The following is a 23375-nucleotide window of genomic DNA, read 5'->3' on the forward strand; positions in this document are numbered from 1 at the left end:
GTGAGCCTGTGTGAGGGGTCTACTGACCTATGAGACAGTGTGCCTTCTAATTCTGATTAAAGTTCTGTATACACACTTAGTCTCACACATATCCACACATGCAGTCACATATATGCTTATATAATGCTCACATGTGCTCACACATGTGCACACGTGTTCACATTCATGCATTCACATAAGCACTTATACATATATGCCCACGTATACGCTCATACATTTGTGCTTATGCACACATTCTCACACATGCACATAGTCTCACATGTGTGCATACACATTATCGTGCTCACATACATGCACACACATAAACTTACACCCATGCAGTCTTGTGCTCCCACATACTCACACACACATACACAGTCCTTTATTCCCAACAACTTCCTTTGTGTTAGGTAGTCCCAGCCATCACAGGTTATCATACCAGAGCCAGCCATTTTTCTTGGAGTGTATTTATCAGTAGAGGAGAACTAACCTGAATGGTCCTTCAGAAAGTTCACAAGTGGACCAGCGTGCCTCAGTGCATTAAGCCAGATTGTGTTGCCAACATCCCATCATTAGATCACTGATTCCAGCTGTAAGAGGTGGAGAGGGTGACGGGCAGGATGTGGGGTAAGACAGTGGAGAGGGGAGTGCAGGAGGGCTGTGTCGCGTACCCGTAGCTGCTTCCTTGCAGCCCCCAGAGAAGGTGCCTCCATCAGAGAATCCAGCCTCCTGTTTCCTGCCCATCTTCTGAGAAGACCCCCTCGATTCCCCTTCCCTGGTTGCTGTGTTGCTGTCTTGGACTTTCAGTGTTTCTTTGACAAAACCTTTGCACGCTTGCATTGTAATTTGTTTGCATGACCTCCTGCTAGCTCTTCAGAGGCAACCAGGTGAGAAGGCGGCTGGCACGCGACTGGTCTGTTCCCTGCTGTCTGACAGTCTTCCCTGGCTGCCAAGGCCATTGCGTGCCGTTGCTGACTGTCTACCAGGAAGCCGCTCGTCGGTCCCTTCCACCATGGTTGGTTCCACGTGCATTCTGTGAACCTCCATTTTTTTATATAGCCTTTTATGTGTGAGCAAGTGAAAGATAAGGGCCTCACAGCTGTGTATGTGGATTTTTTTGTATGCCTGAGGAAGGACTGGCCAGCTGCATTCCAAGTGTGGTTTTATCCGGGTAGCAGAATTGTAAATTATTTCTGTTTTCTTCTTTATGTTTTTCTGTTTTTTTAAAAAAAAACTCTTACAGTGTCTGCCTTCTCTAGTCAGAAAAAAATGCTTTTCAAGCACTTAGTGTATGAAGTAACTGTGGTGTGGAGACTCTGTTTACCACAGGTCAGAGTTCGGCCGACTTTGTAGAGGGTCAGATAGAATCTGACGGCTTTGCTTGGTGGGTTTCGTTTCGTGATAAACATGCGGGCCATGTCAGCCTGTGTCTGTTGCGCAGCTGAGTGGCCTGACAGTGAGTCCCGGTTGCCGCGGGTGTCGGGCAGATTTTGCCAGGTACTCAGGGGCCTCCGGTCAGCTCTGGCTCCCTCCTGCCTGCCCTGAGCCTGCAGCCGTGTGTCTTCACCCAGGTTTCTGACTTCGTAATCTGCATGCGTATATAAAGTACAGAAAGGAAACACCAGAAATTGGGTTGCAGGAGCTGTGTTTGTTTACTAGTTCTGGGTCCCCAGACGGTCTTCCTCCAAGCCATGGGGCCCCACCCTCCGTCAGAGTGTCTGTGTCCTTGCCCTCCCCACAGCTGACTCCTCTGCACTTAAGAGTTTGAAAGGCACAGGTTGAAGGGGGTGTGGGTGGTGGCTGCGTGGTTCTTGGCTCTGTCCTGGAGACACGTCGGGGAAGTGCTCTGACCACAGGGCAGCATGGAGGAACAAAGCCTTTCGTTTCCCCTAAAACGTAGCCGCTAAAAAGAAGGGGAGGAGGAGGAAGTGACACATAAATGCTGGCCCTTTTGTTGTGATTCTTAGGAAGCCGTGTTCTTGTTCACGCCCTTGGCTCCTTCCAGCTTGAAAGCCCCACGTGTGGCAGGAAGGAAGAGCCTCGTTTCCGCTTATTGAATTTCCAGAGGAGTTGTATTATAACTTGCCACTGCAAAGAATAACAACACACGGAGGGGCTTTATTTTATTTATTTATTTATTTTTCACTAGGGGGAACGCCTAGTTTGAAAATATTATGGCTGAACCAAGAGCCAGAAGCTCAGGCCCGGCGCTTGGACACACTCCTAGCCTGTTTCAACCTCTCCTCCTCCAAAGAAGAGCTGCAGGCCGTCGAAAGCCCCTTTAAAGCCTTGTGCTGCCTCTTGATCTACTTGTTTGTCCAGGTAACACTGCACTGCGGGCCAGGGGTGCAGCTTGCCCTTGGCTCCTGGTCTCATCTTGGGGGTGGTACTTAAGGATGCGCTAGGCCAGTCCGGGTTGTCTTTTTCCAGTGTCTAGCCTCCTGAGGTACTCTAAAAGTAAAATGAAGGTCCTTTGGGACAGTGGCCCGGGCACCCCGCCTGCCCCCTGCGTGGCCCTGATGGCTTCACCTGTCCTGCAGGGAAGAGATCTGCTGAGCCTTGCTTCACTTCTCTCCAGCTGTGGACCCCACTGTGCCTTCCCCACTTTGGGCTGGGTCTGCTGCTTTGGGGTTAGGGGTGGCACCAGGACTTGGCTGGAGATCTGCTGCTTCCTGGGTGGCCTCTGCCTCTGAGCTGATCACTTTGTTTTCCTAAGTCGTGTTGACTTTTTCAACCAAGCAAAGTTATCAGCTCCTCTCTTATTTCTAGGCTGAAACGGGAAATGGGAATGGTTACCTCCTCGTGTTCTAGGGCAAGCATGTTCTAGAAAGCACAGAGGCTAGTAAGTATCCACCAGGCCACCAGCACTTGGCCATTGTGACCAGTGCACCACGTGCTGTGGGCCATTTGACAGTCACACTGGTTTTTTGTTTTATTTTAAAGATTTGTTTTATTTATTTGAAAGGCAGAGTTTCAGAGAGAGAGAGAGAGAGAGACAGATCTTCTACCTGCTGGTGCACTCCCCAAATGCCTGCAGTGGCTGGGATTGTACTGGGCCAAGCCTGGAGCCTGGAGCTTTATCCGGGTCTCCCACATGGGTGGTAGGAGCCCAGGCACTTGGACCATCTTCCACTGCCTTCCCAGGCCAGTTAGCAAGGAGCTGGATTGAAAGTGGGGCAGCCAAGGCTCAGAATGGTGCTCGTATGGGATGCCAGTGTTGCCTGAGGTGGCCTCACGCGCGATAACAGTGCCGGCCCCACAGTTTCTTTTCACTAGTTTTAGTATTTGTGTGAAAATTGTAACTGCCATCAAAAAGGTTTGCCTCTTTAGTAATTCTCTATATCCGTGGTGGTATTTGGATTCCCCAGTGGAAGGAGGGTGGACTGAGCCTCCCGCCCCAGCCCCGCATCTCTGCTCTGTTACCTGAAGGCCATTTTTGCCTCGCTGTTCCCGTGGTGCATGGAGACTGACTGTTGGTCTCTCTTGACCCCTTGCAGCCTCTTGTCAGCACTTCGGATCTGCCTGTGGGATGGAATTCTTTTCCACCCTGAGGCTGCCGAGTCCTGTCTCCCTGTAGATCACGTCTCACGGAGCCCTACACTGATGTCGCCTTTCTGGTGTCCCAGGGCTAGCTCTGCATCCTGCATTTTGTTCCCAGAGAACTTCCACTGTTTCAGCATTGTTTTTGACACGCACCAGCACGAACTGTAGTTTTTGAATTTCTGTTTTGAGTAGAATATTTCTTTATTTGTGCAAGACTTAGAAAAGTATAAATTAATGTAAGATGGCATGAATGACTTTTAACCTAAATAGTCGTGCATATATGAGCAGTTAATATTATCTGTCTGGAGGTGAGATGGAGCCCTAGTAGGGGTTTGGGAGTAGTGGATACCAGTAAGTGGGGTTTTCCCACACATAGAAATGTGTGCTTTGTTCTTGCTATGCATGTACCGTGGCAGTAGGGGTGCCTGGGTGGCAGCTCTCTTGGGATGTCCAAGAGGAACTGTTTCTGTCAGCAGTGGAGGTGGGGTCTCTTCGAGATGATGGTCATTTACGAAAATCCACTCCATGCAGAAAAAGCCCACAGACCCAAAATAGCAACCTACACCCTTTATCTATATAAACCCAAAACAGGACAGCCAGTAGGAGGAATGTCCCCACCGTGCCTTTTTCTCACTGCTAATGCCCTCTTCTTTCTGTAACCTTTTTTTAACAGAAGTTTTTTTGTTTTGTTTTGTTTTGTTTTAATATTAATTTGAAAGGCCAGAGTTACAGAGAGAGAGAGAGCTCCTCCATCTGTTGGTTCACTCTCCAGATGGCTAAAACAGTTGGGCTGGGCCAGCCCGAAGCCAGGACTGTAACCCCATCCAGTTCTCCCACGTGGTCTGCTGCTTTCCCAGGCCATTAACTGGATCGGAAATAGAGCATCCAGGACATGACGTGTTGCTCATGTGGGATGCCGGCGTTGCAGGTGGCGGCTTAATCCCCTGCACCACGAAACGCTGGCCCCTTTATTTTATTCAAGAAAAGACAGCTTCCGTGTGTTGATAGGAAATACCTGCAAAATGTAGGACGGGGGACCCTGAAGCCAGGAGCTGGGAATTCAGTCCAGGACTCCCGTGTGGTAGCAGGAACCCAATCATTTGTGCCTCTGTGCTGCCTCCCAGGTTGTACATTAGCAGGAAGCTGGAGTCAGGAGCCAGAGCACCGATGTGAACCCCGGCACCCCGCCGTGGGATGCAGGCATTGCAGCTGCTGGGCCAGCCGCCCGCCCTAGTAATGGCCTTTTAAGTGGAGTCTCCTCAGTGTGCATAAGCACACGTGCACTTGACAGCTTGGCTTTGAAGGAGGTATTTAAATCGGAGATTTTTAAAGCTAGAAAATGGCAAATCTGGCATCTGTTAGGTTAAGAAGGTCCTAGGAATGATGATTCAGAATTAAAAAGGCTAGGAAAATAAATTTGAGAAGATACAGTGTATATGTTGATGTGTGATGTGTAGTTGGACACTCATTAGTATGTGGAAACTGGGCTGACCTCCAGCTTGACAACACCAGGTTTTACTCAAGACACACTTGAGAAACCCCCGGAAGAGTAAGTCTGTGTCATAGAAATGGTGTGTAGAATCTATAGTACAGCAAGTACCGTATAATTGCACATTATACTTTGTGATCCTTGATGTGATGCACTAGGTGAAGTTCTAAAAGAATTAAATAAGAAACGTGGATGGCCCCTGATAGATTGAGCTTTGTCAATATGCAAAAATGGTAACAGATGTGCAGTTGGTTCATGAGAAAGAATGTGACATCAGACCTCATTCTGTCCTCATGGGTTGGTATTTGAGGAGCTTTCTTCAAAAGTCACAGAGGACAAAAGTGGGGTTCTGTGTGCACACACCTCAGGGGTGTCCCGTGCTTGGCGCTGCTGCTGCGTGTGGGGTCTTCTTGGCTCTAAGGACAGTGTGCATTCGCAGATTTCCTGAACAGGTAGGCTTGCAGCCACCCAAGGTGATGCCTTCTTGACTAAAATGGAATGGGCAGTGGGTCAGTCAGAAAGTTGCCAGACCTCTGCTCTGTTGGCCTCCACCAGATGGAGAGACAAGAGCCAGCGTGGGTCTCCTGGTTGGGGTGAGCAGGAGCCCTCACAAATAGGCCTGATTTTGGTGGGGAGGCATTTTCATCGGGAGGAGGCATGCTGGCCAGTTTCATTCTCTCGGTCAAATCGTGAACTTGTTATCGATGGGTGTATTGTTTCCCCAGAATCTGCTCCTCTACGAAAAGCTCTTCTGGTGGTGATGGTGGGATTGTGCAGTGGCCCAGGACCACGAGTTTTTCTTGTAGCAAAACCTGGCAGCTGAGCAGAGGGCAGAAGGGCGCAGGCGCCTTGGCTTCCTGCCTCCCCTCGCCGCAGCTGATGGAGAGCTGCCACTCTGTGTCTTCTTGCTCTGCCCTCCTTGTTCCCACTTGAGCCAGTCCTGTGGATCCTCAGGCCTCGGCAGGACTCGGGGTGGGATCCTGATTTACGCGGGCTCAAGGCCCCTGCTCTGTGTCTGCTCTGCATGGTTTGTGCCCACTGAAGACCTGGACTTGGCTGTCCCCCGGGACTGCTCCCAGACGTGCTGGGGCTTTCTGCCTCGCCAGACAGTGACCCTCCTGGACGTCCAGGTTCCCCTGTGCACAGCCAAGGAAGGGAGAGGCGCTGTGGTGGGGAGGGAGGAGCCTACACATCACGCCCATCATCTGCTATGCGAGGCCTGGTGTACCTCGCTTGTATGCCCCTGTCTGCCACCGTGTGCTTGTGCGTGCAGCCGTCGTGGCACGCAGATCTCTTGAGAAGAAGTGTTGGACTTTTCCTGTAGCCTGACCGTGGCCTTTCTTTCTCCCTTGCAGGTGGACACTCTTTGTCTGGAGGATTTGCAGGCCTTTATTGCTCAGGCTTTGTGCCTCCAAGGAAAGTCAACTGCACAGCTCGTAAACTTACAGGTAGTGTCCCAAGGACAGCTCTCGGTGGCCAGAGGGCTGGGCTTTCCCAGTCTTGCTGTTGTTTCACAGTGAGGACCTGCAGGAGCTTTGGCCTGGAGTCTTGGTTCCCAGGCAGGAAGCTTCTCTGAGCCTTGGGAATCTCAAGGAATTGAGTGCTCTCCTGGCTCAGGGAGCACAGGGACTGAGGTGCCAGTGGGATCCTTCATAAGTGTGCACATTGTAGGGCTCGATAAAAAATGACCAATTTGTGGAAGATGTGTGTGGGCCACTGTGCTCCCGGTGTTGAGTGCTGTGAGCGTGTGGCTGTGGCGCTGCTGACGTGGTTTGTCTTCAGTAGTAAGAATCTGTTTGTGTAATTGCTTTCCTAGAGCAGTGTGGTTTCTTTGTCAGACCCCATCCTGCAGTCAGCAGGAATGTGCCCACTGGAGGCTGTCTCCGTCGTCTGCCCCAGGGCAGCCGAGGCCCGCTGGCCTGCTTCCTGTGCCATGCTGGCTGCGCCTTGAGGTGACCGTCACCTCAGACCTCCCGGGCACCAGGCTTCTGTTGCAGGGCGGAGTTCCAGAACTTAACAGTGTCACCCTCTCCCCTTAGCTGTGTGACCCTGTGCCTGTCGCTGTGTCCTGGGTGAGGAACGAGATGGGGAGGGGAGGACTCGTGAGGTTGCAGCAATTCAGAGTCTCTCATGTTTCCTGTAGAGATGATCCTTTTAGTACCCGTCAGGGCCTATTTTCCAGAAGATTTTTTTGCACGTGGCTTCTTCCTGGAGTCCTCTGCACACACCCATGTAATGGGAAGTGAGAAGTGCACGCTCACAGCTCTGCTGTTGGACGAAAGGATATCAAGGCCTGTTTGCTGCCCATGGCACTTTATGGCCTCCGTGTAGATGGACGTCTGGGGCTACAGCCAGGCTCCTGCAGGGTTGTAACCAGCTGGGGCTCATCACACCCTGCAGTCTCGTGTCCATGCAGTGAAGGTGACCGGGGAGGAGGACAGTAGGTATCGGGCACGGCATGAAGTGCAGTGTTGCCGAGGAGGGGGTCACCTCAGGGCCCCTCATCCTGACCCCAGGGTGGAGTGCAAGGTGGACATCACGCACCTGCACGTGCCCGAGCCTGGCCCGAAAACACTTGCAGGAGAGATGCTCCCTTACGAGTCGTCCTAAGAGCGTGCCCACCCCCAGTCAGAAGATGCTGGGAAAGTGTTTTGGTGTAGAGCCCACCAATTACACCAGGACTTTAGGACCAGAAAATCCATTTATTTGTATTCTTTTGTTTACTAATCAATTCTAGTGTATTTGCAGTGTTCTCCTTGCTCTGTTGGCATTTCCAGTTGTGAGGACACTCCGGAACGTCATGGTAATGGAATTGAAGGTGTGAGTTTGTTCTGGAACAAAAATGTCTTTCATAATATGAGGAAAGTGCATATTAGGAAAAACTATGCATGATTTTAAAGTTGTTTTTGCACCAAAATAATCTCACATGTTGAATTCTGTTTTCTGTGACTTTTTTTGAAACATACTCCTCCTAGGGCAGGCACCTGGGAAGCAGCCCTGTCCCCCATGAATGCCATTTGCTGTGGCATCCAGCAGGCCCCCTCAGGGCACCTCCGAGGCACTGAATACCAAACCCTGGGGCTGCTTGCTGCGGAACGCTTCCTGTGAGGCGCTGGGAACGCAGGACGGCTCTGCTGCTTATCTGGCGAGAGGCCTCAGCCTCTCTTTGTCTCTTGTTCCAAAGCTCTGAAGCCCGCTTCCAAACTACAGGCTGCCTCTGTTCACTTCCCTTGTTGAGGTGGACAAGCCGCGGCCCTGGCCTGCAGCCACACTGATGGTGGCTTCCTGGTGACTCCGAGCTTGGAGCTGAGCCAGCCCTGCCCCACTGGCGGTGCTTTCGGCATCCCCTGAACTCCTGGCCTTCCCCAGGGAGGAAGGCGAGGTCCTGTCTGTGCTGCGGTTCTGTCTCTCTCAGAGTCTCTGTTGGCTCATGTTAGGAGTGACCTGGAAGCTGATCTGGGCTATGAGCTTCCTCAGGCCATCTATTTCCAGGGGATCCTCAAGGCCCTACAGCCATTCTTAACCCTGACATTGTAATCAGTATAGAATAAAGGCACCAGCAGACATGTCTGAGGAGCACTTTTAGAACAGATTCTGAGAAGTCGCAATTCTGGAGCCACTTAGAGTCTCTCCCAGACCTCCCAAGCCTAGGGGAGCAGTGCAGCTGGGCTGCTGGCTGCCAGGGCAAGAACTGAGCTTCCCAGCCCCACAGCAGCACAGCTACGTGGCCCGCCAGCGTCTTCAGCCTCACCGAGGGTCAGGCAGAAGGGAGTCATTTTCAGCAAACTGAATCAGTGCCTAGAAAAACCTGCTGGGGGTGGGTGAAGCTGCTCAGGACCGCCACATTGCATATCACTGTGGATGAGTTCCCACCCAGCTCCCTGCCTAGGAGCCTGGGAAGCAGCAGGTGATGGGCTTGGGTCTCTGCCGCCCATGTGGGAAACCCAGATGCAGTTCCAGGCTCCTGGCTTCAGCCTGGCTCAGCCTCAGCTGTTGGCCATTTGGGGAGAGATCCAGTGGATGGAAGATCGATCTCATTCTCTTGTTCAAGTAAATGATAAATAAATCTAAGAAAAGCTAAAGGACTAAAGTTTCACAGGGTCTCGGAGTCCCCCCAGCTGGGCGCGTGGCCTCTGAATACAGTGTTGCCCTTCCCCAGACCCTGCATTGATGGCTTTGTCTGTTTAGCCTGTGATTCTGTGTTTCGTGATTTTTGAGTGGACAGATGAAGAGGTACATTATTTGTAAACCATGAAACAGGAACAAGGCAAAGCCAGAGTGAGCCTGACAGAGACCAGCATATTGATTTAGGAAGAGCAGGTGACTGACAGGGTCCTCCTTGGGCCAACCAGCACTTTGTCCTACCAAGACTACATTTCCCTTTGCTGCTTCTCTTGCATTCTTTACTGTCCCGGGTCTTGGGTTTTTAAAAAGCAGATAACAGACCGCACAGGGCCAACAGAGCCTGGACTATTCCCTCTTAGTATCTTGCAGGAAGTGTTGTCCTGCTCTGGCAAACCCTCCCAAAGTTAACAGGGCAGGATCACTGTGCATTTGGATGTTGGAATGCTATCAGCAAGCTCAACTGTTTGGCCGTAGGGAATGCTGCTCCCAGAAGCTCCAGGAAAACACTTTCCTTGCCTGCAGAAGAATTTCAAGACCTGATAGTCATCAAGCAGGCGTCAGCAACTCTCATACTACCGGAATCGTCTGTTTTGTGACCACATGAAAAATAAATGAGAAATTAGGAACAATAAAATGCTCTTAGATATTTGAAGACTTAAGTAGTACAATTCTGAGTAACTGGGGTAAAAGGGAGATCGCAGTAGAGGCTGTGACACACTCGGAGTGGCGGTGCTCATACCACCTGTTAGAATTTGCAGCATGAGGATAAAAGCTAACGAATGTATTTGACAAGAAGAAAGGCTAAGGGGTGGCCTGAGAATACATCTTTGCACATGAGCCAATCAAACTGTAGAGGAAAGAGCAAGAACTAAGGAAACAGGAAACAAACCTGATCTTCATGGGTGTTCTGGTTCATTCTGGTGTGCACATGGAGTGTGCAGTCCTTTGGGAGACAGGTGGCTGTGTCTTACAAAACTGAACACGCTGTTCCCAGGCACCTGGCAGCCACGCCCCTCAGCACCTGCCCAGAGCAGGTGCGAGAGCCATTGACATCCCGCTGGTTGACAGTGAACAAGGGGAAGCTTGTGCTCAGGTTCACAGATGCAGGAACCCTGCTTCAGCTCTGTCAGTGCCTGCTCACAGTGGAGATGTGAGCAAGGTGGGCCCGGCTGACACAAGCCAAGGACTCCTCTCACAGTTTCTGTTGGGCTGGGGTCCTCTCCGTGGCGTGAGCTGCTTCTGTGAGACTCGGGGTCTGTGCCAGTGGTGTCAGGAGAAAAACACAAAGCCTAGCATTTGAAAGGAGAAATGAGACTGCTGTTAGGTGATGTGATTGTTCATGAGGCACACCCAGCAGTCTGCAGGCCAGCCTCATAGCTTATGTCACTGCAGGCACAGTCAACACAGAAAACAATGGAGGACTTGCCTATTTTTAAAGTTTACTTTAGGAGCCAGCGCTGCGGTGCAGAGGGTTAAAGCCCCGACCTGCAGTGCCAGCATCCCATATGGGCGCCAGTTCAAGTCCTGGCTGCTCCACTTCCAATCCAGCTCCCTGATAATGGCCTGGGAAAGCAGTGTGCTGTGGACCCTGCACAGTGTGTCCGGAGCCCTGGGAGGACTGAGTGTGCACACAGCATGGACCCAGGAAGATGGCAGACAGACGCGTCTGGGGGGTGAGAAGGTGGCGGTCACAAGAATCGGCTGCTGGTGGTGTTGTTGACTACGCTGCGGGTTGCTGAATATTCAAGTGGTATCGTGGGATTTCTGCCCTGGGAGGAGATGGTAAACTCTGTTTAAAGTTTACTTCAAAGCAGACAAATGTAGAAGGGATGAAGAGAAACTGATTCCATTTCAGGGAGATCTGCCAAATCAGAGACCTACCCTGTCACTCAGCAATCACGTGACCTTGGCTGGGCAGTCGCTGTCATGTCCCAAGCTGGGCACTGGGGCTGGGTGAGGAGGGCAGGCTGTTGCTGAGTTTTCAGGAGAATCCTGGAGGAGGAAGATGCGGGTGTCCCAGACCAGAGCCGCCCCGTCTGCTGAGTGGGAAACGCGGTTCCCGAGTGCCAGGACAGGCACCCGAGAAGCTGCCTATTTCATCGCACAAGGCCACTGGCTATCCGACAGCAGCTGTAGACAGCACATGTGCAGGGGCATGGAGTGCAGGGCTTGACATGTATTTTTTTTTTATTTTAAATATTTATTTATTTGAGGGGCAGAGTTACAGAGAAAGAGGGAGAGAACACAGAGAGCCAGGAGCTGCTTCTGTGTCTCCCACATGGGTGCAGGGGCCCAAGCACTTGTGCTGTCTTTCACTGCTCTCCCAGCCCGTTAGCAGGGAGCTGGATTGGAAGTGGAACAGCTGGGACTTGAGCTGGCACCCATATGGGATGCCAGTGCTGCAGGTGGAGGCCCAACCTACTACGACAGCGCCGGTCCCCAGGGCTCTGCTAGTTGAAGCCAGCAGATCACAGCGAGCTGTGCGAGGAGCAGATGCCCAACCCCACCTGGTGATTCTTAGGATAACCTTTAGAAGTGACGCTGTGCAGAAGCCCCTGAGATTAAACAGATTAGCTCTGGGACAACAAGTGAGCACGCGGCTTCTTCACTTCAGTAAGCGAAGCCTCACGGCGGGTGGGGTGGGGTAGGGATGGGAGCACTGTGCCCTTTCCCGGCTGCTTTCCAAACACGTGATGTTTCGAATGGCTCTGGGTTCATTTGAGCAATGTGGATACCCCAGACAGTGACTGGCGGGCACTGCCTCCCCCACGGACTCCCCTGGGCACTTGCATGGCCAGCGGAGGCCAGGAGCTACAGAGGCGTGAGGGTGCTGGCAGAAGTGGGTGCCCCGTGGTTTCCCACCTGGGCAGCTGCTGTTGGAGAAGAGCAGGCAGGTATGCCAGAGAAGTGTTTGGTGCTGGTGTGCTGTGACTGACTGGTAAGTACTATGAGAAATATTTCACATGGTGCAGTGTGTTAATTTGTAGGAACTGTAAGCAGCCTGCCAGCCTTCTTCAAAGCTTTAAGCCCTCGTGTTCCTGAGCAACCCGTGTCTAATCGTGGGTACTCACCTCAGCCTCCCTGTCTGAGGGCAGGGAATGGAGCAGTACCCCGCGTGGTTTTCTCCTTCCTCTCAGCCTGTACAGAGAGCTTTCCTGAGAGGAGCAAACGTGGAAGCCAGCAGTGTTGTGTGTGTTTCCCCGACGAGGCCATGGCCGGGATGGGTGCAGCCAGGGTGGGGAGGCGGCAGACGCTGAGCTCGGCTCCTGTGTGAGGAGCAGGCCCAGTGGGTGCAACTCCTGCTCACCAGGAGCCCCCACTGCCCCAGCAGCCCTGCCCTCCAGGCCTCCTGCCCCCAGCTGAGTGCGTGAAGCTCACGTGGGTGGAGGCAGCGGGGTGGTGTGCTCTGGCCACCCATGTCTGACCCCATTCTCTGTGCCCCGTGTCTGCGTCCACAGCTTGATTACGTCAACCCTAGGGCGGTGCAGCTCGGCTCCCTCCTCGTCCGTGGCCTCACCACTCTGGCACTGGTCAACAGTGCGTGCGGCTTTCCCTGGAAGGCCAGTGAGTTCATGCCCTGGAATGTATTTGATGGGAAGCTTTTTCATCAGAAATACCTGCACTCTGAGAAAGGACATGCCGTGGAGGTCCTTCTGGAGCAGAACGTGAGTTCCTGGAGCACGCTGCAGCCTGGTCCTGGGTGGGGCGCTGGGAAGACGAGCCGAGCCGTCTGTCCTGACGGCCGCTCACCGTAGACCAGGCTCAGCAGGGACATCCCCAGCCCCAGGCTTCACGGGGTTACACAGCTGCTCTCTAGTGGAGGATGAGAAACAGGGTGGTGTGGAGCATCAGACTTCAGTGTCTGCATGTTGAACACCTTCTCCCCAAATTATTTTTCAAGATACATTTATTTGAAAGAGTGACACACAGAGGTCTTCCATCCACTGCTTCACTCCCCAAATGCCCGTAACAGCCAGGTCTATGCACGGCCAAAGCCAGGATCCAGGAATTTCATGCAGTTTCCCTCATGTGTGGTAGGGGCCCAAGCACTTGGGCCATCCTCTGCTGTCTTCCTGGTCTCATTAGCAGGGAGCTGGATTGGAAATGGAGCAGCCAGGATTCAGCCCTGTACTCCGTTACGGCACGCTGGCGTCGCCAGTGGCCACTGAACCTCTGTTGCACCACAATTCCAGCCTCTCAAATTCTTAGATAGGACCCAAGACCCCACAGTTCCAGTCGGGGAGAGCAGGGAGCATCCCACCTGCCTGATGGTTTCTGGTTTTCTCCCCTTGAGTGAAGAACTGACACTCCTGTGGGGATTCCACAGGCATCATACTGACCCCACGGGAGTGGCCTGGACGCCTGACTTGAAAGTGTTCCCTAAGGCAGCTGCCGTCCCCGCTGCTCGAGCTCGCTGCTGCACGATCCTTGGCAGATTTCCAAGTCCCTTGTGCTGAGCTGGCCTGGAACGTGTTTTAATGAGCACGGGGATGTGCAGGGCAGTGAGGCCTGTTGAGATCCAGCACCCCACGCTTTGCTATCAGAAGACATCTGGTGAGGTGTTCCCTGTTTATCCAAGACAGTGCTCCACGGCCCGTGGCCTGTGAGTGTGCAGAACTTAGAAGCTACCCAAATTACATGGAGACAGCAAAACAGAACAAGAGGAAAAATACTGATTTGGGTATTGTAGAGAGTGGAAGGCAGCTTGGTCTCCATGTGTCCACCGTGGGTCTCCATTTCTTTCCATAGTTCACCTTGACCAAGAAAGTACAGAGTGAGTATGAGCTAGAGGAAGATTCCAGGCATGGGAAAGGCTCCCTCTGCCACCTGCTGCTGTCGTCTGTGGCCATGGCACTTTCACAGACTGTCGCTGCAACTGGCGTGGTGTCTGAGGGGTGTTGGATGTGCAGGCTTTTGTTGTTTTTTAGGTAAGATTGTGTGGTAATTGCCTCAGGGAGGCCTGGTCCGCTCAGGAAAGACTGTTTTCTGTACAGAAGACGCAGTGGCGGAGCTCCTGTCAGGACCCCTTCTGCCGCACCTCCCTGGGTGGTGTCCGGCCCCGCTCTCACCAGCCCTGCTTCTGGTCTGTTTGCAGAGGTCTCGGCTCACCAAGTTCCACAACCTGAAGGCCGTGGTTTGCAAGGCCTGCCTGAAGGAGAACAGACGCATCGTGGGCAGAGCGCACTGGGACTCACACCACACAGGTGGGCACCGGCACCAGCAGCGTGCGCTGGGGTCCTCCACAGTGAGGCCTTCTCCCTGTGACTTGTAAAATAATCCCAAGAGGCTGATGGGATTGGAAGAAAAGAGCAGGTGGTTTAAGGTCCGTGAGGAAAGCAGTTTCAGAAAGGTTCAGTCCCTAAAAGCCTCCTCCCCACACTCCTGACATACAGGGGCTGCGTGGGGAGCGTGTGTGTGTGACGGGAGCTTGGGGTTGTTTTTTCTCATAATGAAAGTGTATTAGAAAAATCAAGAAGGTAAAGAAAATAGTTAAAATAGAAATGACCTTTAATTCAGTCGTCTAAAGACAACGGTGTGGGCACAGTCAGTGCTTTCTTCTAATGGTGCCTTACACTTGGCGCGCCTGTGTCCTGCTCTCCCACACAGCACTGTCCTCAGGTCACATTACGAGACTTCTTAGATGATGGCCACAGATTGTGTTTACCTGCACTCCCAGAGTTTTCAGCTCTGAAATTGTTTCCATTTTTCTCATTTTCATGCTTTAATGTGCACGGTTTCTTCAGATGAAGGATCATGGTGTATATAGAGCTAACAGGTCAGCATGTCACCGACCTACCTTCACCAGCACCGGCTGAGAGGGCCTTGGCACCCTTGGTGGCTTCCAAGTTCAAACTTTACTTTTTATTTCAAATCAGAGATTTTCCACCCACTGGCTCACTTGCCAAATGCCCACGAAAGCTGCGGCTGAGCCAGGAACTCCACCCAGGTCTCCCCTGTGGGTGGCGGGGCCCAAGCGTTTGATCCATGACCTGCTGCTTCCCAGGAAGTGCATTCGCAGGAAGCTGGATTGGAAGCAGAACGGGGACTCAGTCCGAGGTACTTGAATATGGGACACAGGTGTCCTAAGCGGTGGCTTAACCTGCTGCACCCAGTACTTACCACTTTTTTTTTTATTAACTTTTTAAAAAATTTTTATCCAGTTTGATGAAAAATGAACCCCATTGATCCGTTACTTCACTGTCACCAGACCTGATGTCTCACTGGGTTATTTTGTTAACTGCCATTGCTGATGGTGACTGTGTTTAGGTGGTGTGACACGCAGCGTGGCACCTCAGTGCACATGGATGACGCGCCCTCATCAGTCAGGGCCTCTCCTGCTCTGACTCTGCTTTGTGATGGGAGCTGGGACCTGCCCATGGCTGTGCAGAACCGGGGACTTCTTCCAGCTGGCTCTGACGTGACTCCCAGCATCCACACTCCCTGTGACCCCTCACCCCTCCCAGCTTCTAGTGATCACCATTCTGGGTACAGCTTGAGGCAGGCTTATTTTTGGGGGGTTAAGCTTCCCCATGTAAGAGAGAGAGAACATGCAATATTTTTCTTTCCATGCCATCTTATTTCTCACAATATGATGCTGCAAATGACAGGATTTCATTCCTTCCTGTGGCTGGAGAGTGTGCCATTGTGTGTGCCCCACCTTTCCTCTCCGCTCACCTGGTGGCAGTCACCTTGGTGGCTTCCGTATCTTGCCATTGTGAACAGTGCTGGGATGATCATGGCGGAGCGGGTATCTCTGATGTAGGGAGCTCTAGTTTTTGAAGAAATCTCCACACTGTTCCGCACAGCGGCCACATTAGTTCACGTTCCCATCACATGTGTTGATTCTCACAGCGTTCCTTGTGCTAGCCGTTCTGACAGGATGAGGACGTGTCTCCTTGTGGTTTTGATTTGCGTTTCCCTAATGACTAGTGATATTGAGCATTTTTTTATATGTTTGTTGGCCATTTGAATTTCTACTTTTGAGAACTGTTCAGGTCCTTTGTCCATTTCTAAACTGTAGTGTTGGTTGTGGTTGAGTGTTTGAAGTTCCTGACCTCTCTGCACATTAGTCCTTTGTGAGATACGTAGTTTCTTTTCACGATTTTTGGAGTCCTTTTCTGCTTAGTGTCTGTACCTGTAACCGCAGCAGTCTTACTGTTTCTGGATTGCAATACGAGAACTCACCCCAGACTCCCACCACCTACCCAGACTTCCTGCAGGAGTCTCGGTGGCCTTGCAAGTGTCAGCCTCTGAGGCCGTGAGGCCGTTGTGCATGGACCCGATGACAGGACAGTGTCACTCTCCCCAGCCCCCAGCCCATCTTCCATGTTTCAACTTCTGTCGACTGCAGACAAAGTTGGAGATACCAAAGCAAAAGCTTAATCTCTGCGAAATACTGTGTGACAGTCTCCCTGCTCTGCCAATCCCGGCATCGGTGTCAGTTGGCACTCAGGTGCCCAGGGCTGTTGGCTCCCAGTTCTGGGTAAGGTTGTGCGTTTATGATGGCAGTTGTCCCTGGGCTTTGCATGGCCCTGCTCCTTTTCACGCCGTGTTTGCATGTGTTGCCCCCTGCGTGTGGGGGCTCCAGTGCTGACTCTGTTGCTGGCTGTCCAGTCGGTCACACAACAAAGCTGAGCTGTTCTCAACGTGTTCACAGCTAGGTTGAGGCTGACAGTCGCGGACTCAGCACCACTCACAACATGGAGTCGCCAGTACAGGGTGCTGGGCACCGGCTCCAGGAGACCCCCAGAGCCAGCAGTGGGCCAGGCGCCATTTCTGTGCTCAGCAGGGTCCCATGTTGGGGGCTGGATTGGTGACTCTCCAGATAGGACAAGGCTTGGGCACAGCAGACAAGCATTGGGCTGGGAGGTTGCTGAGTGCCAGGCTCTGGCCTGGCTTCTTACCCACTGCACTCCAGGAAGCTCTTGAAGGTGTTGGAGCAACATGGTGAGCACAAAACTTTAGGACAGTGGCGGCTGCACAGGGGTCACCTCCTTCTCTCTGCATCACAAACGCTGTGCCACGCGCTGTCCTCCCCTCCATGTGTTGGGTGCACACGGAGCTGTGCTTGAGCCGAGAAAGAACATGTCTGAATCAGGCCTCCCAGCCCAGCTCAGCGGTACAGGCACCAGCTCGAGGAGCACACGCAGTGTTTAAACCACAGAGAGCGTGGGTTGCAGGCATGGAGAAGGGAGAAGAGAGCCTCTTAGTGGCTCAGGTAGTGTCCCAGGGGGTGGTTGGGTCGTGGTGGCAGTGGTGTGGGCCAGCCCCCCCATGACAGACAGAGCAGCTTCCTGGTCCTGAGCAAGCCTCCCTGCTGGGTCTCTCGCACCCCAGTCAGAGTCCCTCGTGCTCCCCGTTGCCGAGCCCGGCTCCCGGGCACTGCAGCTCTTTGGTTCCCAGTGCACTGGAGGTTCAAGAGCTGCTGGCCCGGCCTCACTGTGTGTCAGGAGGAGTCATCGGGCCCGCTGACACCTGATTCTGTGTATCCACAGGGAGGTGGGGGAGACAGGGTTCCAGCTCCCACAGGACAAGCTCTGGCTACAGCCGCTCTGGGCAGGGACAGCCATGGAGGGACCAGGGACCAGGTAAGAGGCCATTGGTGTCATTGTGTGCTTTCTGTTTTCCGTGACCTGGGCTGTGTGTGGAAGAGGCTGACGGTGTGCCCTCCTCGCTGTGTGTTTCACATGTCTGCATTCAATCCTGTATGGGGTCGCTGCGCGTTTGACCAGCACAGAGTGTGTCACGGCCGCAAACTCAAGACTCCCCGACACGTTTGAGTTCCCAGCTTTGAAACGACCTAAAATTTGTCATTTTATCCTCTTAGTTGTCAAAGGTTACTTATTTGTAAGGCAGAGTGACAGAAAGAGGGAGAGAGGTCTTCCGTCTGCTGCTTCACTCCCCAAATGGCCTCAGGACCAGATCTGACCCAAGCCACAGCCAAGAAGAGCCAGGAACTCCTTGCTGCTGTGCTGCATGGGTGCAGGGGCCCAAGCACTTGGGCCTCATCTGCTGCTTTCCCAGGCACATCGGCAGGAGGCTGGATCAGAAGCAGAGCAGCCGGCTCCAGCTGGTGCTGATTTGGGATGCTGGCGTCTTAAGTGGCAGCTTAACCTGCTGCACCACAACACCAGGCCCTGGGATTTTTTAAGTTTTGCAGCCTCTTGACTGTGCCACAGGGGCTCCCAAATTGCTCAGATTGCTACCAGATGTTTCCCCAGGCAGTGGCTGTGGGTCTTTCTGGGCAGCTGCTGCATGTGGCCTGTGACGCCCCAGGGCCGTGAGCAGTGCCCTTCTCTGTACTCCTACATCTGCAGGGGCAGCACAGGTCAGGAGCCACCTCACAGTTCAGTGCAGACCAAGGTGCCTGCTGAACGCCCTCAACGGCCTGTCCCTGGGAGAGAGCAGCTGCGGGCTTTTAGGTTAAGTGGGCTCTGGTGCCTCCCCAGGGGCCTGCAGGAGCCCCACCCACCAGATCGCACCCCCAGGCTGACCCCAAGCTTCCCAGCTGGCCTGGAGACCTGCCCAGTCACCTTTGTCCCATCTCGAGGGTGAGCAGAGAGACCATGTCCACTCAGTGCCCACCAGATCATCAGGAGAGCCACGTGTGTGCAAGGGCAGAGAGCCCGCGAGTAAGTGGAGACTGCTCTCAGTTTACAGGATTCTCCAGGCAGTGGGGAACCCAGAAGTGCTGGGGGTTTGTGACTTGCCCAGAACCCAGGGTGAAACCCACGCCCCCACCCTCCCATGGTGAAGTCATTGCCGCTGCCCCTGCGAGCGCCCTGCTGCCCTTCTCGTGGCCGACAGCCTGCTCCACGTCTGCCCCGTCACCCTGGATGTGCAGCGGACAGAGCGTGAGGCCTGCAGCCACGGGCAGGTCTTCTCCCTGGGGGCGTGTGAGCAGGCAACTCCGGGAAGTCAAGGACAGCAGCACTTCCTCAGAGGGACTGGGGAGGCCAGTTCCAGGGCAGCAGAGCGAGGAGAGGTGCACTTAGGCTAAACAGGCAGGGCCTCTTTCTCTGCTTCCCCCTCCCCTTGAATAAAGGGCTGAGCAGACTTCCCCAGTACGGTGACATTTAAGACAAGGCTTAATGAGGGTGTGGATGCAGCCGCCACACGTCTCCGGGGTCTTGGGGCAGAGGGAATAGGGACCCAGGTGGGCTTCACAGTGGGAAGCAGACGTGGGACTGGGCTGGTTCTGAACAAGACACCTGCCCAGGCTCATGGCAGGAATGAGCCTTTGGGCATGGGCTCTCTGTGCCAGCTGCCACCAGACCTTCCCCAGGAAGCTGGCCGTGACCTGTTACCTGGGTTGTTGGAAGTGCAAGGTAATGGCTGAAGAGGTCCCCACCCCTTCACCCACATGTCCCACACTAGGAGCTGAGTGGCCTGGATCCTCAATGCTGGAGCACCCTTGATAAGATGAAAAGGGTGGCACCCAAGGTTAGGACCCCTCTAGCTGAGGTCGCCAAGGGCTGAGGGAGGCTGCTGGCCTCCCACGGGAAACACAGTGTCTCCTCCAGAACCTCATGAGGCAGGAAGGAGCCTTCCGCTTGCCCTTTTTGGCTTAGGATTGGCCCCTTTCCTCTCCCTGGGTACAGAGAATGGAGGCTGCAGGTGACCGCTGGACCGCGAGGTCACAGTGAGTCTGTGCGGAGCTGTCAGCCAGGCGCGTGGGAACTGCAGATTGTGCATCCAGGTCTTGGGCCAGGAGCATGACAGTAACACGACGAAACGTTGTGCACCCAGGTACTCAGTGCTGAAACCTGCTCCAGGAGACCTTGGATTACAGTAAAATGGAGCTGCTAAGAATTCAGGGGCCAGCCTTGTAGTAAATGCTGTAGTAAACCCACCGCCTGCGTTCCATATGGGTGATGGTTTGATTTCTGGCTGCTCTGCTTCCATTCCAGCTTCCTGCTAATGCACCTGGAAAAGCAACAGAAAATGTCCCAAATGTAACCCTGCCACCACCGTGGGAGACCAGAGGAAGCTCCTGGCTCCTGGCTTTGGCCTGGCCCAACCCCAGCTGTTTTGGCCATTTAGGGAGTGAGGCTGCCGGACAGAAGCTCTCTGTTTCTCCTCTCTGTAACTCAGCCTTTCAGATAAATAAACAAATCTTTAAAAAAAAAAAAAAATCGAGAACAGAGATGGGAGAGACTGGGTAGTGCAAGGGTAGGATTGTGTTCTGCCTCCCACGGGGCCTCCCACGTGAGCCTCGGGACTGGGGCGTGCTCCTGCGGGTCACCTCCTCCCCCTGCAGTTCTAATCACTGGGGCCGACTTTGGAACCAGTGTATTTTTTGTTGCATTGGCCTATTTGAAACTCCTCTATTTGGGTATTTTTAAATTTTTTATTTATTTTTGTTTGTTTCAAAGGCAGAGAGACAGATACAAAGGGATTTCCCATCCACTGATTGACTGCCCCCACCCCCAAAAATGCTCCCAAAACCAGGGCTGGGCCAGGCAGAAGCCAGGACCCCAGAATTTCATCTGGGTCTCCCATGTGGGTGGCAGGGGCTCAAGCACCTAGGCCATCATCTGCTGCCCCACCAGGTGCAGAAAACTGGACCAGAGGCAGAGTGGCCGGATCTCCAACCAGACACTGACAGGGAACGTGGGCATCCAAGCTCTGACTTAACCACTATGCCAAATGCCTGTATCTCTTCTGGTGTTTTTTGGTGACATTAAAGTAGTCCAAATAACGGGGCCGGTGCTGTGGTGCAGCGGGTTAAAGCCCTGGCCTGAAGCGCCAGCATCCCTTATGGGTGCCAGTTCTAGTCCTGGCTGCTCCACTTCTGATCCAGTTCTCTGCTATGGCCTGGGAAAGCAGTAGAAGATGGCCCAAGTCCTTGGGCCCCTGCACCCACATGGGAGACCTGGAAGAGGCTCCTGGCTCCAGACTTCAGATCGGCACAGCTCCGGCTGTTGCAGCCATCTGGGGAGTGGACCAGTGGATGGAGGACCTCTCTGTCTCTACCTCTCTCTGTAACTCTCTTTCAAATAAATAAAATAAATCTTTTTTTAAAAAAAGTCCAGATTAAAAGTGGCCTGTCTTTTCACCACAGAGTCAATAGAATTCTCTGCGTAAGAAAAACTAAAAATGCCTCATAATGAAAGTAGCCAGTTACTGCCAGAAAGTTGGCAAGCGGTTTCCAGAGCCGGAAGCCGGCCTGGTGGGTGTGGGCCGTGCAGGGAGCCACGTGTCAGGGCACAGCAGGGAAGGCCTGCATCCTGGGCTGGTGGAGCTGCTGGGCCCTCTCCCGCTGTTGGTGAGTGCTGCCACGGAGAAGGGTGTGTTAAAGGCCGCGGCCTGTGGCTACAAGTCTGCCCGTGCTGCTCGCATCGCACTCTGGTGATTGTGTAGGTGACCTGAGCTCTGCTGAGCTGCCTTTGCCGATCTGAGATGACAAGGCGGCCATCAGCCCATGCAAGTGCCTTGAGCCCTCACCTCCAAGAAGCTAAGGGACTGCAGCAGGAGAGGCACAGGGGTCAGCAAGTTCAAGGCCACTGCTTCTGTCAGAAGAAAGCAAAGAGTGGGGAAACGTTTGTGGAAAAGCTCATTTTTAAGATGTGAAGCACAGTCCCTGGTCACTTTTCTTCCTAGTGGGTGATTCTGCTCTGGGCCTCTTCACAGCAGTCCCTGTCTATCAGGCGAAAAGTGGCCAGCGGCACCTGGGCTGAGAAAGGGAAACTCTGGGCTCCACCGCGCAGAGCCACGGCGGCTTTCCCCGCACTTGGCAGGAGGTCCCCCGTGAGCCATCTGCGTGTGAATTTTCATTTCCAAAGTCTTCAGAGGCGCTGTTGAGATGCCACGCAGATGGTTGGAGCTGGTGTGGGAGGAACAGTTTTGAAACTATTTTCTTCACTAATGGTACTGCCTCTTAGTTAATTGCTTCCATGTTAATGGAATAATTAAAGAGCAGCATTTTTACGGCAGGTGGCCACAACTGAAAGGAGACTGCAGCTGTGTCCTAGTGACTCGTGTGTCTGCACGTTCTTAGCAAGGTGCAGTGTCCGTCTGAGTGTTGAGGGGGGTGCACTCTCACTTTGCGTCTCTTTTGGTGCAGGAAGCAGACAACATGAGCATGACCAGTGGAGAAGATACTAGGCAGGCTTACAAGGTAAGTCCATCACCTGCGTCTCTGGCAGGAAGTGGAACGTCCACTTGTATCAGAAACCACTCCTCCGGGTGCAGCGGCAGGCCCTGCAGACCTGGTGCCAAGCTCAGGTGGCTTCAAGACAAGTTTGCTTTCTCCAGAGCAGCCAGGAGCGGTCACCGGACAGCGAGCCTGCCCGCGTGGTGTCGGCCAGGACGGCCCTGCCTCACCTGCCAGCAGCTGTCTGGATCAGAAGAGAAAACTGCCTCTCCTGGGAGCTTGCCCTGTGTCTTGTAGGAAAACTTTGGTTGGCACCGCCTCGGGGGCCGGTCCCAGATGACGCTGTTAACATCTCCACCCTGATGTCCATGTTAGGAGGCAGAGTTGATGTTTGCTTTTAATAAATTGGAAACAAACGGTCCTGTTTCTTTTTACTGTTCAGTGGCTTGGGAGGGTGTCTCCCACAGCATTAAGTAGTCTGAACACAAAAGTTTCAGAAATTGTCGTCCAGTTAGAAATCCCCATCACAAGTCAGGTCTCCAGCCGTCTCTTCTCTCGGCTGTCAGAAGTTCTTGAACAGGAAGAGAAGTCACAGTAGGCCGGGACGGCTGATTGTGCTAGAGCCAGCACCTCGCACAGCTCTGGGGCCTGGGCTGCCCGAGCAGGGGACAGAGAGCCTGGGAGGAGCCCTGTGGGGAGGGCAGCCGCTGAGCAGCCGGCCGCGGTGTGTTTGTTGCTTCTCCGTGTGAGCAATGAAGGGCGTTTGTTTTCCAGACACACTGGAATAATCCTTTTCATGGAGAAATCTTCAGACAATCCAGGAATTGAAATTTTAAGCTCAAGTTTTCCTGAACTCTGCCTGTGGAAAAAGGAATGGCCAGGATATTGATCATGGAAGGGTTTGTGGGTTAGGAGTAAAACACAGGCCTTGCTCAACCTAGGCGGGCTGCCACCACCGGTTCCTGGGATGCTTGGTTCCTTAGGAAACGCTCACTCCTTCAGGCTGTGGCTGACAATAAGCCCCTGGCTGCATAGACCAGTTGTGTGTCACACTCGATGAGACGATGTGCACACAGCTCTGTCTGGCACTGGTCTGCAGGTGTAGGTTAAATACCCGAACCACTCCTTCAGCTCCTTTTTTTT

General features: G+C 53.2%; 1 protein-coding gene across 7 annotated transcripts in view; it reads left to right on the forward strand.

The window, feature by feature from the left end:
* The window catches only part of FAM120B (family with sequence similarity 120 member B), a 75325-nt gene extending 52674 nt beyond the window's left edge, over positions 1–22651 (forward strand). For 4 of the 7 annotated variants that reach the window (XM_062187052.1, XM_062187051.1, XM_062187059.1 and 1 more), the window contains 7 exons: positions 2129–2301; positions 6367–6459; positions 12595–12801; positions 14232–14340; positions 17632–17724; positions 22203–22256; positions 22394–22651. In XM_062187052.1, the coding sequence (XP_062043036.1) occupies positions 2129–2301; positions 6367–6459; positions 12595–12801; positions 14232–14340; positions 17632–17724; positions 22203–22243 (716 nt within the window). In that variant the 3' untranslated portion in view covers positions 22244–22256; positions 22394–22651. The other 3 variants (XM_062187053.1, XM_062187054.1, XM_062187055.1) reach the window with 3 other exon arrangements.
* Positions 22652–23375: the final 724 nt, after the last annotated feature.

This window comes from Lepus europaeus, chromosome 3, assembly GCF_033115175.1.
Source record: "Lepus europaeus isolate LE1 chromosome 3, mLepTim1.pri, whole genome shotgun sequence".
NCBI lineage: Eukaryota > Metazoa > Chordata > Mammalia > Lagomorpha > Leporidae > Lepus > Lepus europaeus.